Source organism: Mucor mucedo (assembly GCF_025094135.1).
Source record: "Mucor mucedo strain NRRL 3635 chromosome Unknown EV154scaffold_28, whole genome shotgun sequence".
In the NCBI taxonomy this organism is placed as follows: Eukaryota; Fungi; Mucoromycota; class Mucoromycetes; order Mucorales; family Mucoraceae; genus Mucor; species Mucor mucedo.
The window spans coordinates 60,018-74,038 of NW_026252312.1; the positions used below are offsets into that span (position 1 = coordinate 60,018).

Here is a 14,021-nt window from a genome sequence, read left to right on the forward strand (position 1 = left end):
GTTACAGAGAAAAAAAATTAACTAAATGAGTGCAGGATGAAGACAATGGCTTAACTAGTGTACCTGGAATTTGTGTACTCCAATAATCAATCATTTGGACAAAAATATTTTTAGATTTAAATAATACTTTTACGGCAATTACAAAAGATACAAAATTTTTTTATTTGTTAGGAAAATGAATGAAAAGCGGCACTTGATGGTTTGAGCTCAAATCGTTTTGTATTGAATTTGACCGAGCGTGAGGATGATCTTGGATTTTTAAATCCTTGTGACAGGCAGTGTTAAACGAACCCTGTGGTAAACAAGTTTTTGTTTTACTTAACCTTCGTTATGGATAAATTGAAAAAAAAAACTCCCTCTCTATTTAAATCAAACGATGATGTGCTCTCAAAAAAGTTGCTTATAACTATGCCTTGTAAATTTTGTATGCGTGCTTATACGATTGACAGGGCCTTTTGGTATTGTGTAGACTAGAGATAATGCCTACAAGAGAATAGGAAGTTGAAAAAAACAAAATGTTACTGGAGTTATGAAAAAAAATTTACTTGAAATATATCCATTTTATAGACAGAGGATCATTTTACTCAACGATCATATTCAACAAGTGTAGGTGTAGAGAAATCAGGTCCCAAAAATAAAAGATTTTGGTTGGTTCAATTGAGCCAATGGAATTTGTTTGTTTTAAAAAAGAGAGAGTAGCGAGGACTTTTAAAATAAGCAACCTGATGCTACCAGGACACTTTTTTCTCGGATCATTGCATTTTATTTCCAAAACTGGATTAATATAAAAGTAATAAAGGGGAGAAAGAAAATATAACCATATTTGACAACAGGACACTCATTCGTTTCTAGATGACTGAAAATACTGACAGAACAAGAGCCATACGAGCTGAAAAGCAAGTCGAGCGATTAGAAAGAGAGCTTGAAATGATAAAGTCTCGTTTCAAGGTATTTTTTCTCGAAAAAAAAAAAAAAAAAAATAGTGCTTCGCCTTGCTTTTTTATTTATTTTATTTATTTTTATGGCTTTAGAAACCAACAACTAATGGAGGTTCTTCACCTTCTCCCATGGACAAGACTAATTTTCAATTATCCGAACAAGTCAAAGATTTAAAGTACCAATTAAAGCATCAATTGTCAGAACACTCAAAACTACAAGAGAACTCAGCTTCGAGGATAAGTAAGGATTACTCTTTTTATAGGTCATTGCGAGATCCTTGAACTAATCGTTCATATATATAGCTGAATATGAGGAAAAATTAAAACGAATGAGAGGTATTTAAAGAAAAAGGAAAGAATAAATAATTTGGATATTGACAAATTACAAAAGAAATTTTCGGCCAAGCGTCGAAAAATATTGATGGATATCGTGCCAGTATAGCTTCTAAAGACGTTGAGATTGAGAGATTAAAAGGAGAATTAGAGGAATCCAGTGTGAGCGAGCAATCTTATAAATCTAAATATGAAGCACAACAACGTAAGAAGGATGTTCATTTTTTTTTATTATTTAAAAGAGGATGGATTATCAGGGACTAATGTCAACTAGTGACCATCGAGACATTAAATACGGAAATTACAAGTCAAAAAACCTTTTACGGGACCGAGATTAAACGTTTGGTAGAGTATATAAACCAAAAGAATGGGTATGGTCAACACTCTCTAACATGGTATTTATTTCCTAGGAAGCGAAAACGAGGCAATTATCAAACCAACTTGAACAAACAAAGAATAATTATGATCAGTATAAAAAACGGGCTCATGTGTTACTCGAGAAAAACAAGGAAAAGTCGGATAGTGGAAGAGTGAATGAATTGGAGGAACTTGTTCAACAATTACAATCACAAAAGACGTATGTTAAAAGGATAGTCAAGGTGATTGACGTATTAATTTATTGATTACACTTAGAAAATATGAATTGGAGCAAGCCGAGAAATCTGAACATCAGTTGTTATTAGAACATGATATTAGAAAGGCCATTGATCGAATTCACGAATTAGAGACCACCCAAAATAACATGGCTAAGGAAAGAGACAATAAGGATAAAACCATACGTGAATTAAGCCAAACATTTGCTACTGATAAAGAGAGTCTGGAGAAAAGTAATGTGTCACAAACAAAGTTAAAAATAACAATGCTCACACCTATTTATAGAATTACAGTCCACCACGTTAGCTCATAACCAAGTTATGCAACAGTTAAATGAATTAAAGAGCCAGTATAACAATCAAGCTGACATAATTAGCACCACAAAAGAGGAAACGGACGATGATATGACGCAGAGATACATCGATATGAAAATGCGTGTGCATGAACTAGAGGAGTCAAATGATTCACTTTATCAACAGTTGTTATTGAAAGACAATGAAATCGAGAAATTAATCGTATCTACACCCACTTCACCACCCGCAGAAGATTTAAACAATATTCCTATTGTAAAGGATGATGAGATGGACAATAAGAGATATATTGGCAATGATGTATATGGTAAATATGACGGATTTTTTTTTTTATTTTGTACTTAATTTTTTCATTTTAAATAACAGCTTCAATGAGTTCTTTACTTTCACCACTTGTGTCACGACAAATACCGGATGAACGGATTGGTTTAGAAAAACAGGTACAGCGTTTAAGCGAAATGCTGCATGAAAGTCAAGATAAAGTCAATGCACTAAAAAGCCAAGAAAAGGTAATACAACGTCATTATTATAATTTATTTATCTGCCCCAATCAATTATTAAACTATGACGATTTATAGATTTTAAAGGATGAACTAAGGTACTACAGAAGAAAAAAAAAGTGATGTTTAGTTGGTATTAAATGTATTCTATAGAAAAATAGATGCGTTCGAAAAGAGACAAGATGTGAATGTCGAATACTTGAAGAACGTGCTTGTCAAATTTCTCATGTCTGGGAATAAACAGGTAAGAAAAAAGAAAAAGGAAATGCAAAGGAACATTGAGAGCTGAACTAGTATAAAAAGGCAATGGTACCGATTCTAGCGAAACTTTTATGCTTGGATACAGCAGAAACAAACACTCTCATGGAAAAGTGCATATAGTATCACCACGATGATGTAAATATAAAGTTTAGGTTCCGCTACACCATTCGATTTTTGAATAAAAAGGCTTTACTTTTTGGGATTCTTTTTTTTTTTTTTCTTTTTTCTTCTTTATAAAAACTATCTGTATATAAATATGTCTGGATTCCCTCAAAACCAATACTTTTACATTAAATCCCGTAGTAACGGCTTCGTTATGGATGTCTATATGGGTGAAACTACCGTAAGTTTAAAAGCGCGTGTGATTTACAATCGAACATGTTTACTTATTCTAGAAAACAGGTCGACTCCAATATCATTATCTGGCCTCAGGTAAAATACTATACTTTATACCATTAGAAACAATACCAACGCCGTTTTTTTCTTGAAAATTGTAGAAAGAGACTACCGCTTATGACAATGACAATCAGGTAAGAATATTGTCTTGGCTTTTTTTTTTTTTTTGAGAAAAAAAAATATTCATTTGTTTATAGCTTTGGCGCTCCGAAGATGGTTTCTTGATCAACAAGAAGTCTAATTTAGGTAAGATAAGCTCTTTTTTTGTATATGTGTGTGCCATATTCATTAATATGAATATGTAGTTATGGATATCCGTGGTGGTGACCTTCAGTCTGATAAAGCTATTGTCCAGTATGACCGTAAAATGACCATGTAAGTACTTTAAAGTGTAATTTTTCGGGCATGATGATTTAATTGTGTTAAATAGGGCCCATAACCAAAGATTCGGATACCGCGATGGTTATATTTACTGCTTAGCTGATCCCCGTCTTGTTTTGGATATTAGAGTAAGTCATTGTTGTATAGTTAAATATGTGATGGATTACTCATGAGTGCTGAAATAGGGTGGTGGAAGCAAGGAAGGTACCAAGATTATCTTGTACAAGCGTAAGGATGCTGATAATGATAACCAACAATGGGAACTTATTCCTGTTCCCGGTCAAAATCAACAACATGGTCAACCCGACCAACAAAGCCAACATAGCCACGGTAATGTACCTTATTACCCACAACCTGACCACCAGCAACAACAACAACAACATCACCAACATCAACAACATGGTAATGTTCCCTACTATCCTCCACCTGCCGGTATGGGTGGTTATGGTCCTCCCGATGATCAAAACCCTACTTACGGTCGTCGCGATTAAATAATGATACCTTTCTTCATCCGCTGATATGAAAAATTCCCACATTGCTCAAATTAATAAAACTTATTTTTTTTCTTTGCTGCATATAAAAAGCACATTACGCCACGCAAGTGTGTCATGGTACGTAATTCCATAGTTAACTTTTTCAACACCGAAATGCGGTGAATGTGTTATTTTTGGTAATCAAGTTTTATAGAACATTGAGTCTTCCATTGATAAATAAACCTTTTTTTTTTTAAGTTTTGTGCAGTTGTCTATAAATACTTTGCATTGAGCCGAAGTAATGGAAGCCATAAATATAGATTGAAATTGGCGTCTGGATTTAAGTTTGGTCGATATAAAAAGGGTCCTTCATTCTCTTCCCCTTTTCTTTTTATTTCTTACTCTTTTTAAAAAATGAAACTCTTTTCTATTGTTACTATAGTTGCTTTGCCTGCTCTTATATCTGCTGCCAGAGAAAATTGTGTATCCAATGACATTGATTGTAGTGTAAATCCTTGTTGTCCCGGTTTTGACTGTAGCAGTGAAACTCAGCGATGCATCCCGGAGAGACCAAAGAAATTTTGTAAAATTTTGGGACTTACATGTGGACCTGATTCGAAGAAATGTTGTCCAGATACTTCTTGTGATGCTGTTACCGGAAGATGTGTCATCGACCCATAAGTGATAAGAAGACTTACTATAACTTTTTCATGAAAATAAAAATCATAAAAATGTATTATGCATTTTGCTGTTGGTGTGACCTTGTGTTTTATCGTAGTTTTACTTATTCTCATCTCGCGCTCTACATATATAACAGACTCTTTAAAAAAATATACGTAATAATATTCCTAGACAAAAGTTTTTACTTGAGCATGGCTTTACATTTCACGCGTCGTATCAGCTTCCCCACACGACTTTTTGTGTAACCATGCATTAAGGTATAAAAAGAAAACTGCGCAGCTCATTTTTTTATTTTTTATTTTTTTCACTGTTATTTTTTTTTTATATAAAAAAACGCCATGTCACGAAGAAGCACCCGACCTTCCACAGCGCCTGAATTTATTCGCAACCTTCGTTTACTTGGTTTTGAACCACCCTGTAACAGCAAATGGGTTGTCAGTCCACAAACATTTACAGTCAATGCTAATAGTATCAAAGCATTCGAACATGTCAGTTACTTCTTATTCCAATTACTTGACAAAAAGAAGGCCGAAACAACCTTTACAGGAGTTTGGCCTATTACAGACCCCAAAAAATCACGCGAGTACCGTCGGCTCGCCTTTCAGTGGTTAAAGGGTATTCAACCAAGAACTCAATTAATCGAAGTCGCTTTGCGAAAAAGTTATTTTATCGATTGTCGTGGGGAACCATTTAACAAAATCGTCTCGGCTTTTTCAGCTTATGTCGTCGAAAGAAAGCTAATCAGTCGTAGAGGTGAGAAAGAAAGAAGGAAAAAATTAATTCATTAGTCCAGAAAAGAAACTGACGTTATTTATGCTTTTGCTTTAGATGTTGCTATGTACAGTTCCTTTACAGCAAGAACAGACCAAGATGATAAGCCCAGCGTTGCTGGTAAGCGATCCACGGCGCACCGTCCGGAAACAACTGAAGTGTTGCTTCAAAAGAAGACAAAAACCCGAGCTCCAGTTGATTTACTCGAGTCATCTTTAAATTCAACACCACCCACATACCCCTCAGCAGTAGCACCTATTCCATCACCACATCAATCTCCATCGCCACATCAATCTCCAGCACCACATCAATCTCCAGCACCACATCAATCTCTAACATTATATCAATCTCCATCATCACATCAATCTCCATCACCATATCAATCTCCATCACCACAACAATCTCCATCACCACATCAATCTCCATCACCACATCAATCTCCATCACCACATCAATCTCCATCACCACATCAATCTCCATCACCACATCAATCTCAATCTCCATCACCACATCAATCTCCAGCACCACATCAATCTCCAGCACCACTTCAATCTCCAGCACCATATCAATCTCCAGCACCACATCAATCACCATCACCACATCAATCTACAGCACCACATCAATCTACAGCACCACATCAATCTACAGCACCACATCATTCTCCAGCACCACATCAATCTCCAGTATCAACGTCACCAGCACCACATCAATCACTAGTATCACATCAATCACCAACATCAACTTCACCAACATTTTCCTTTTTCAGAACCAAAATTACTGATGAAGAAAATCCCTTCATGGTTGATGATGGGCAAATAGGAATGCCAATATCAACCCCCCAAAAAATTTGTGAGAAGGAAGCTATTGCCGAGAAATTTAAAAAAATACAAAGGGAAGTATTGGAGAAGGCACAGCAGGTATACCCCGACGTGTCCTTCATTGAGGCTATTCAATTAAAGGTTGCAAACTTTCGTCGTGATCGGGAGGATTTGCCCTTCTTTGACCAGGATAATGTGAATCTGGCAACTGCAGCAAGAACAGAAACTGCATCACCAAGCAGATAATACCCAATAAAAAAATTAATTTATTTTGTTTATTGTTTGTCTTCTTGGGGTTATAAAAATCGGAATTAAGAGTGATATTTAAAGACTGATCTGCAGTTTCAGACTACTTGTTAGATGTAGTTTTTTGTTAGTTAATGGCGTATCACATACTCGTTTAGCCATTATATCAAAGTTAGTGTTCGGAATGAAGATCGAAACTCTCGAGCGAGCTTCGATCGTGTTCCAGTCGAACTCGCTCGAATTTTCTTAAGCTCGGCTCGGCTTTGCAAAGGAAAGATCGAACTTTCTCGCATTTTTTATTACATGCAAGTTGTCAATTGCAGAAAGTTATGTTTATTAAATATTATTTATTAAAATACGATTTAACGTAAAATACGAATTAATGAGAATAAAATTGACAAGTTCCAAGGTACGATAAACTACGGCGTACACTGCAATACATAGAGTAAAGTGTAAACGATTAGGATCCTATAACCAAGAAAGCTTATTGACAGTTTCTACTAAGTACAACCAGTGCCAATGTTCGGCTTAATCAAGTTTAGCTTAAATTTTTGTATCATTTATTTGAGAAGACTGGATTTTTTAGATGCGTTTGTTAAACCATTAAAATTAGAAATTATGAAGCAAAAAAAAAAAAAGAAGTTGAAAGTATTTTTTAATAGAAAATGTTATTGTCTGTCTTTTTGCAGCCTTGAAAGAGTTGACTTATACAGATTCAAAGACCATTCAGTTTTAATTGGACCGTTTCGTCTTTTTAAAGTTAATGCATGGCTCGCTCGAAGATCGCTCGAATCCAAAAAAGGTGGCTCATACTCGAGTATAAAAACTCGGTTCAAGCTTTGTTCGAACCGGCGCAAGATCGGTGCAAGCTCAGAAAGTTCGAACACTAGTATTCACAATACGTGACAGTTGGTAACAAATGCATATCTGTTACAGTTATAGGAGCAGTATCTTCGCCGGCGACTGACATTAGCATTGAGTGCTGCGAAATACAAAAAAAGTGGGGTCAGTAAAGATAGCATCATTGGTATGTTGCGTACAGCAAACCTTACCTTGAGTGTTAAAATAGAACACAAGGTGTGTTCCAAAACCAGATTTGAACTATTGAGTCGAGGTAACTGGCCCCAGCTAATCTTCTCGTACGGGTAAAGCCCATATATGAAACGTACATTGTAAAATTCAAACGAACAATCTAGACGATATACGCACATATAAACAATTATGAAACAGCATTCATTGTCAGCACTTACCATATATCAGAATGTCAAAAGTTACATGCTTGTGGGCGGCACTGGTGGTTTTTAAGAGAAGATGCAAATGACGTTTGGCTGTTTCCAGCACCCTCACTCTAGCCTTGTCCACTTCACACTTTGAAGCACCTGGCCTTTTGATCTCCCCATTGGCAATTTCGAGTTCAGTACCGCAAGCTAAAATTGTGCTAAAGAACACATCAGGACGGATGCAAACATTATCGGGGGACTTAGAACAAGTGGTCAAAGACGTGTTATCCCTAATAATTATAATTGGCATGAGTGACTCAGAGTCAAACTTTTAAAACAAACTTACCAAACAAGACGAATATTTTCTTTTGAGGGCCATAGTGTACCAAAGAGGCAACTGATACAATCTGCAATTGAAGGGCCCTCAAACTGTTTTTTTAAAGAACCCGATTAAGGTATTTTTAAATATAGATTTTTTTTTCGTAAAATGTTACATTTTTCCAAATGGAGTCATTAAAATATAATCGTCCATATACAGACGATTATATTTTAATAATTCTAGTTGAAGCAGTGTTGTGCGCATTGTCATAGAGATCTTTTACAACGGTATTTGCTGTTGACATTTCAACTTTCTCGGTGTCAATCGTACGAAGTCAGAAAGTGATAAACACCAAATATATTGTTTTGTTAGCTTTGAGCTAAGCATCGATATTTCCGCGTATATTTCATCGACAAAGCTGGGACCATCTGAGCACCACAAACTAGAGTCATCACAAATGATATCAGCAGTGGGATTACTTACAGATTCATTTTTGTCAGAAGAGCTGCTACTAACACAAATGTCACTGGAGAGACATTGTGAGTTATCGTCACCTTCATTGCTTTTTTCCTCCAAAGTGCTTATCAAATATGAATGCTTATTTACTGCTTTGACCTTCGGAGTTAATTCTTTCAAGCTGTCTTTTTCGGATATCGCGGGCAAAATTTTCTGTCTCTTGTATGAACGCTTCACAGGTAGACTCGATCCTCCTTTTTCTTATTGTTTGTTCTGCGTCTAACCTCACTTTACTAATGACTTGTTCATTGAGTTGGTTCCAGTCAACATTTCCATAGTCTAAATTTATATCTTCTCTGTTTAAACACTCAGTGGCGATTCTTGCAAATCTGCTGCTCCAGGTTGATTGAAGTCGAGGGTCAGCTGGGAAATGTTTAGACATCCGTATTTTTTTTCAAACGTATTTTTTTTTATACCACTTACAGCAAGTCTGGCCAAGACCAGAAGGCCAGTATAAATAAAACTATTTACAGTGCAATCACAGCCATTCACAGCCTCTGAGTTTCCAAAAACTCAAGAACCCTGCTACAGGAGGTCACCCCTCCTATAGCAAAGACTAGCCGCAGCCGCAATATCACAACATATCTTTTTTTCATTTTAGCTTCTTCTCAAAGAAACAAGAGTCAAAACTAAACTAACCTTTTTACGTGATCGGTTAATTTTATACGATAAAAGAAGTATGTTAAGGGAAAAGAAAAAGGAGAAGAATAAAGTGTGTGAACCAGCTTTATTTGTAGGCTGATAAACAAGCTTATGTCAGGATGATTTAATTGCTTGTTTCATCATCCATAATGTTTGGGCCTTTACTTAAATTAGAAACATTGGCAAAAACCTCCCAAGCAAATCAGAACTTGGTAGTTGTCTATCTGCGCTCCAGTAGTAGCTTGTAAATGATAGTGAAACAGATTTTAAGGAAAACAAAAATCGATCATCCTATGAAGTTTAGATGACATGGCATGTCAATCGACGTAAAGACTTATGTGTGGATCATCATGTGATTCTAAAAAATACAGTTCTAGACATTTCCCTGCTTTCTATAAAAAATACGTGTAAAATTGGATCGAGAGGGTGTTGGGCAATCTTTAGAAAAATGACACATATATATCGCAAGAATGGCACTGGATACAATCTTTAGATTTCTGACACTCATATTTAGTGTGCTGGTCGGAATGACGGTATCTACACCAAATAGGCGTTGCGGTAAATGTTGCGTGACAAAACCCATCACAGCCAGCAAGGAAGATATTGAGTGTCAATGTCTTAAATTTATGGTTCTTGAGACGTTGGAGAACAACATATCCACCACCCATAAAAAAACCACGCACAGGTTCAAATTTGAGGCCGACATACTTCACTTCACCAAAGAGAGACAGCGCCTTAAGGAGTTCTGAGCGAAGTTCAATATGACTCGGAAAAGGAAGATCAGACAGGTTCAAGTGGACTACACCTTCGCCTTCCAAAGCTTTACACGGAATAAGTCGGAGCTTAGATTTTCCGTAGCTTACCCCTTTAGTATTAAAGATGGCGACAATGTTGTCGCTTATCGACAACGTTGTCGATTTTAACTAAAATCCAATTGGCTGATTGAAGTTGAAATCGACAATTGAGAGGTCAGGGTGGACCTCAATGTAACGATCTTTGTTCCGTCCTGACACTTTAACACCACGGAATTTATGCGAACCTCTATATTGATCAGCGATCTCTACAAAGTGTTCATGTTCTTTGACCTTAGGGATCTTAGAGATGTCAAGAAAGTAACCATCGGGCAGATGGGAATGTTTCAAAATGTTGGACTGAATAACTGAAATTAAGTCATAAAAAAAACTGCGCAGCTCAATTTATTTTTGCTCTTCTTCACTGTTAATTTTTTTTTAAAACGGATGTCACGAAGAAGCATTCAACCTACAACAGCGTCTGTATTCGTTCGCAACCTTAATTTACTTGGTTTTGAACCTCCACTTAACAGTAAATGGGTTGTTAATGAACAAACTTTTACAATCAATGCTAACAGTGTCAAAGCATTCGAACAAATCAGTCATTTCTTATTCCATTTACTTGACGAAAGAAAGACCAGAACCACATTCATGGGAGTCTGGCCAGTTACAGATCTCCGAAGATCTCATGAATATCGTCGACTTGCCTTTCAGTGGCTGAAGGACATTCAACCTGGCACTCGATTGATGAATGTACCTTTAAGAAAAAGCTATTTTACAGATTGTCACGGTGAACCGTTCAACAAAATCGTCTCGGCTTTTACTGCTCTTGTGGTAGACCAACAACTAAGTAATAATAAAGGTAACTAAGAAATAAAAAGAAAATGGGAATAGTCCAGCAGTGAGGCTGACATTTGTTTCTGTTTTGCTTTAGACGTTGCTATGGATGGTTCATCTTCAACAGGAACAACCCAATATCCTAAGCCGAGCGCAGCTGGCAAACGATCCACTACACACCGTCCTCTCACAAATGATACGCTTCTTCAAAAGAAGACAAAATCTCAACCTCCGGTTGATTTACTCGAAACATCCTTAGATTTAACACCACCCTCATACCCCCGAGCTTTATCGCCCATTCCAGCATTACAACAATCATCAGCATTTATTTCACCAGTTCCATCCTCCCCCAACCGCCAAACGCCATCCACTTGTAAATCACGATTCATTTCATCCGAAAAAGACTCTTTATCATCATCATCATTATCATCACCAATAAATGCAGCATCATCCACAGCAAATAACACCCCACCATCAAGCACAGGTATATTATCATCCTCAAACCCTGTTGAATTAGCATCTACAATAGAAAATCATCTGCCGCCCGTAACAGAATATCCTTTGTCACCCTCAGTAGAGGCACCTCCACCCATTTCACCTGCTCTAGAATCCGTCCGATTTTCAAGCTTTATTGAAAAAATACAACGGGAAGAACTAGTTTATAAGAAAGAACTAGCTCGAAGAGACAAAGAGCGATATACAAGGGAAAGCCTCGAACGAAATCGTCTTTTACTTGACAGTCGTTCTAGTGTCACTGATAAAGAAAATATATTTGTTGTCGACGATGGACAATCAGCAATGGAGAAGCCATCTCACGAAAAATTGCATGAGAGGCAAGCAACTCCAGAAAGTCCCAAGATGAACCAAAAGGAAGCTAAACCTCTTCGCCCTGATTTGTCTTGTATTGAGGTTGTAAAATCCAAGGTCGCAACCTTTAATCGTGAACTGGATGATTGTGCTTTGGATATGCGGGATAAGGCTGGATCATCACCTTTAAACATGGGTATGGATGTAAAAGAAATCGCCGGTCAACCTCAACACGACGAGACGATAAAAAATGTTGGGAGTGCCACTAAAGCCGATTTAGAAACTGAAAGAATCGAACGCGATCTTAATCAAAAAGAGGCCCATAGCATTGGGGATCTGGAGAAAGCTACGGACTCGGAAATAATCAAGGATCGGGTAGAGGCTGAAAAGAGCACGATCGAACAAAGACATGAGGAAAGAGGAGAGCATGAAGAGAGAAAGTTCGAGAAAAGAATAGAAGCGGAGGAAGCTGAAAGGGCCGAATGGGTTAAGCGCATGGAAGATGACAGAAGTGAAGAAAGATCGAAGCGTGAGAGTGAGGAAAAATTAAATGTCATGGCTGCTAAAGAGGCTGCAATAGAACATGAACATAAGGAATATGTAGCACAACAGTTGGAAATTATCAGCAAAACTTATGATCAAAATCCTCAACAAGGACTATTTCTCTTGGTTGATACTGACGGTTTTTCGCACAAAAATCGTACAACACGCGATGTAGAAAAATTAGATTTCGGACGCAACCCATATGAGGATTTCTTTTCTAAAGCCAAAACAACTAATACAGACGTACATAAATCTAAAAATCCAAGTCCACCCCAGGTCAAAACTGAGCTTTGTACAAATCGATCACCAAGCTTTGTAGATGTCTTGCCTGATCCCTGGGATTTTAGCTCTCCTGATCACAGTCCCTCTCATCGCAGTCCTCTTCGCTTCAGTCCTTTTCGTTTCGGTTTTCATTCTCTCGATTATTCTGCCAGCCTTACTGACGCATTCTACGAAAACAAGGATGACGAGAATTATACATCACCAGACCAACTGTTTTTAAAGAAGAACCCCGAATCAAGTATACCAGGTATGCAAGAAAGTGACAGCCGTGGCCCATTAGAATATGGAAGAAGTCCAACGCGGGGTGTGATCTATGCCAGTTCTCTGCCAGCAAAAGCAGAACTACCAAACCCGTTTCTGGATACAAACTCACTGATGCAACCTTCCGAATTTGAAAGAAGACTACATCGATTGACAAAGAATACACCACCCGAAACAGGCATAGTGGATGACATTGCTATTGCTCCCAGTCCACCACAACCACGTAGGCCATTCACCAAGAAACGATTTGAGTATGCTGCTTTGCCAAGAACACCATTAAAAGAATTTTCACGATCTCCTTTACACAATGCAGCCTCTACTATGCCCGTGGTAGGATCACCCTTGCGTAAGTCTTTTATCAGCACTAGAAGCAGTCTTTCAGGAGAAGAATATGACTCCGTGGCTGACATTCGCCTTGAGGAACCACCTCACTATTCACCCTCAAAGTTCGAAACTCCAAGGAAGTATAATCATGAACATGACTATAGTAAATTTATATTTTCGATGGGTCATACTCCAGAACAATAAATCTTTTTTTTACATAAGCTTTTATTAATGACAAGAAAATCAACTTTTTTTTTTTTTTTTTTTTTTGCTTTTCATGGTGGAAAACGCCATTTCGTCCTATCAGATCTCAATACTTCTTATGGACTCACTCCCAATGCTTCATCTTCCGTAGTAAACATCTATGTCGATTCAAAACCAAATAACTGATGACTACGTTCAACCAAATTGAAATTCTCAGATTTAAGTCTTTAATGAAAAAGATGCGCCCAATATGATTTCATATTCCCATTTTTAAAAAAGCTGCCCATAATATACCCAATATTGACAATCAACTCTTTCCTGCACCTTTTTTTCGCTTAACACGCTGTTTTGAATTGAATTTTATACATAGATAACCGTCGTCCCCGTACGTCCTTTCAAGCCAAAAAAAAAAGCTCAGAATCATCTAAAATATTATATTAGATTTTTGATTTTAAGATTTTTTTTTAAAAAGACCTAAAATCGGCTAAAACACAAAGGGTATACCTCGAAGAAAATCCCAAATTTTACAAATGAACCTTTTGAATACCCTTCCTGTAGGTTTAATAAAAAGT

General features: G+C 37.0%; 8 protein-coding genes across 8 annotated transcripts; 5 read left to right on the forward strand and 3 right to left on the reverse strand.

Annotated features, from left to right (window-relative positions):
• The first annotated feature begins 770 nt into the window (after positions 1 to 770).
• EV154DRAFT_163793 (uncharacterized protein) lies at positions 771 to 3,144 on the forward strand. The gene is made up of 10 exons (XM_051594172.1): positions 771 to 1,274; positions 1,330 to 1,476; positions 1,546 to 1,616; positions 1,682 to 1,848; positions 1,905 to 2,098; positions 2,151 to 2,483; positions 2,543 to 2,685; positions 2,755 to 2,774; positions 2,830 to 2,920; positions 2,980 to 3,144. Exons 1-10 carry the CDS (start codon positions 1,268 to 1,270, stop codon positions 3,055 to 3,057), a joined length of 1,251 nt encoding a protein of 416 aa, XP_051459421.1. The 5' UTR covers positions 771 to 1,267; the 3' UTR covers positions 3,058 to 3,144.
• Positions 3,145 to 3,253: 109 nt separating this feature from the next.
• EV154DRAFT_479691 (ricin B lectin domain-containing protein) lies at positions 3,254 to 4,205 on the forward strand (the record flags this gene model as incomplete). The annotated part of the gene is made up of 7 exons (XM_051598273.1): positions 3,254 to 3,280; positions 3,340 to 3,369; positions 3,435 to 3,467; positions 3,531 to 3,579; positions 3,639 to 3,708; positions 3,764 to 3,842; positions 3,900 to 4,205. The coding sequence occupies 7 exons, from the start codon at positions 3,254 to 3,256 to the stop codon at positions 4,203 to 4,205; spliced, it is 594 nt and encodes a 197-aa protein (XP_051459422.1).
• Positions 4,206 to 4,513: 308 nt separating this feature from the next.
• On the forward strand, positions 4,514 to 4,951 carry EV154DRAFT_502992 (uncharacterized protein). Its single transcript, XM_051600854.1, has one exon. The coding sequence runs from the start codon at positions 4,602 to 4,604 to the stop codon at positions 4,866 to 4,868; it is 267 nt and encodes an 88-aa protein (XP_051459423.1). The 5' UTR covers positions 4,514 to 4,601; the 3' UTR covers positions 4,869 to 4,951.
• Positions 4,952 to 5,206: 255 nt separating this feature from the next.
• On the forward strand, positions 5,207 to 6,703 carry EV154DRAFT_479692 (HAUS augmin-like complex subunit 6 N-terminus-domain-containing protein; the record flags this gene model as incomplete). The annotated part of the gene is made up of 2 exons (XM_051598274.1): positions 5,207 to 5,621; positions 5,697 to 6,703. 2 exons carry the CDS (start codon positions 5,207 to 5,209, stop codon positions 6,701 to 6,703), a joined length of 1,422 nt encoding a protein of 473 aa, XP_051459424.1.
• Positions 6,704 to 7,589: 886 nt separating this feature from the next.
• EV154DRAFT_417640 (uncharacterized protein) lies at positions 7,590 to 8,233 on the reverse strand (the record flags this gene model as incomplete). The annotated part of the gene is made up of 3 exons (XM_051595801.1): positions 7,590 to 7,685; positions 7,756 to 7,895; positions 7,954 to 8,233. 3 exons carry the CDS (start codon positions 8,231 to 8,233, stop codon positions 7,590 to 7,592), a joined length of 516 nt encoding a protein of 171 aa, XP_051459425.1.
• Positions 8,234 to 9,840: 1,607 nt separating this feature from the next.
• EV154DRAFT_417662 (uncharacterized protein) lies at positions 9,841 to 10,272 on the reverse strand (the record flags this gene model as incomplete). Its single annotated transcript, XM_051595805.1, has 1 exon — positions 9,841 to 10,272. A coding segment is annotated over one exon (432 nt), but the record flags the coding sequence as incomplete, so codon positions are not given.
• A 51-nt stretch (positions 10,273 to 10,323) lies between these two features.
• EV154DRAFT_417603 (uncharacterized protein) lies at positions 10,324 to 10,560 on the reverse strand (the record flags this gene model as incomplete). The annotated part of the gene is made up of 1 exon (XM_051595798.1): positions 10,324 to 10,560. A coding segment is annotated over one exon (237 nt), but the record flags the coding sequence as incomplete, so codon positions are not given.
• Positions 10,411 to 13,471, forward strand: EV154DRAFT_601149 (HAUS augmin-like complex subunit 6 N-terminus-domain-containing protein). Its single transcript, XM_051607213.1, has 2 exons — positions 10,411 to 11,053; positions 11,126 to 13,471. Exons 1-2 carry the CDS (start codon positions 10,639 to 10,641, stop codon positions 13,447 to 13,449), a joined length of 2,739 nt encoding a protein of 912 aa, XP_051459428.1. The 5' UTR covers positions 10,411 to 10,638; the 3' UTR covers positions 13,450 to 13,471.
• The last annotated feature ends 550 nt before the right edge of the window (positions 13,472 to 14,021 follow it).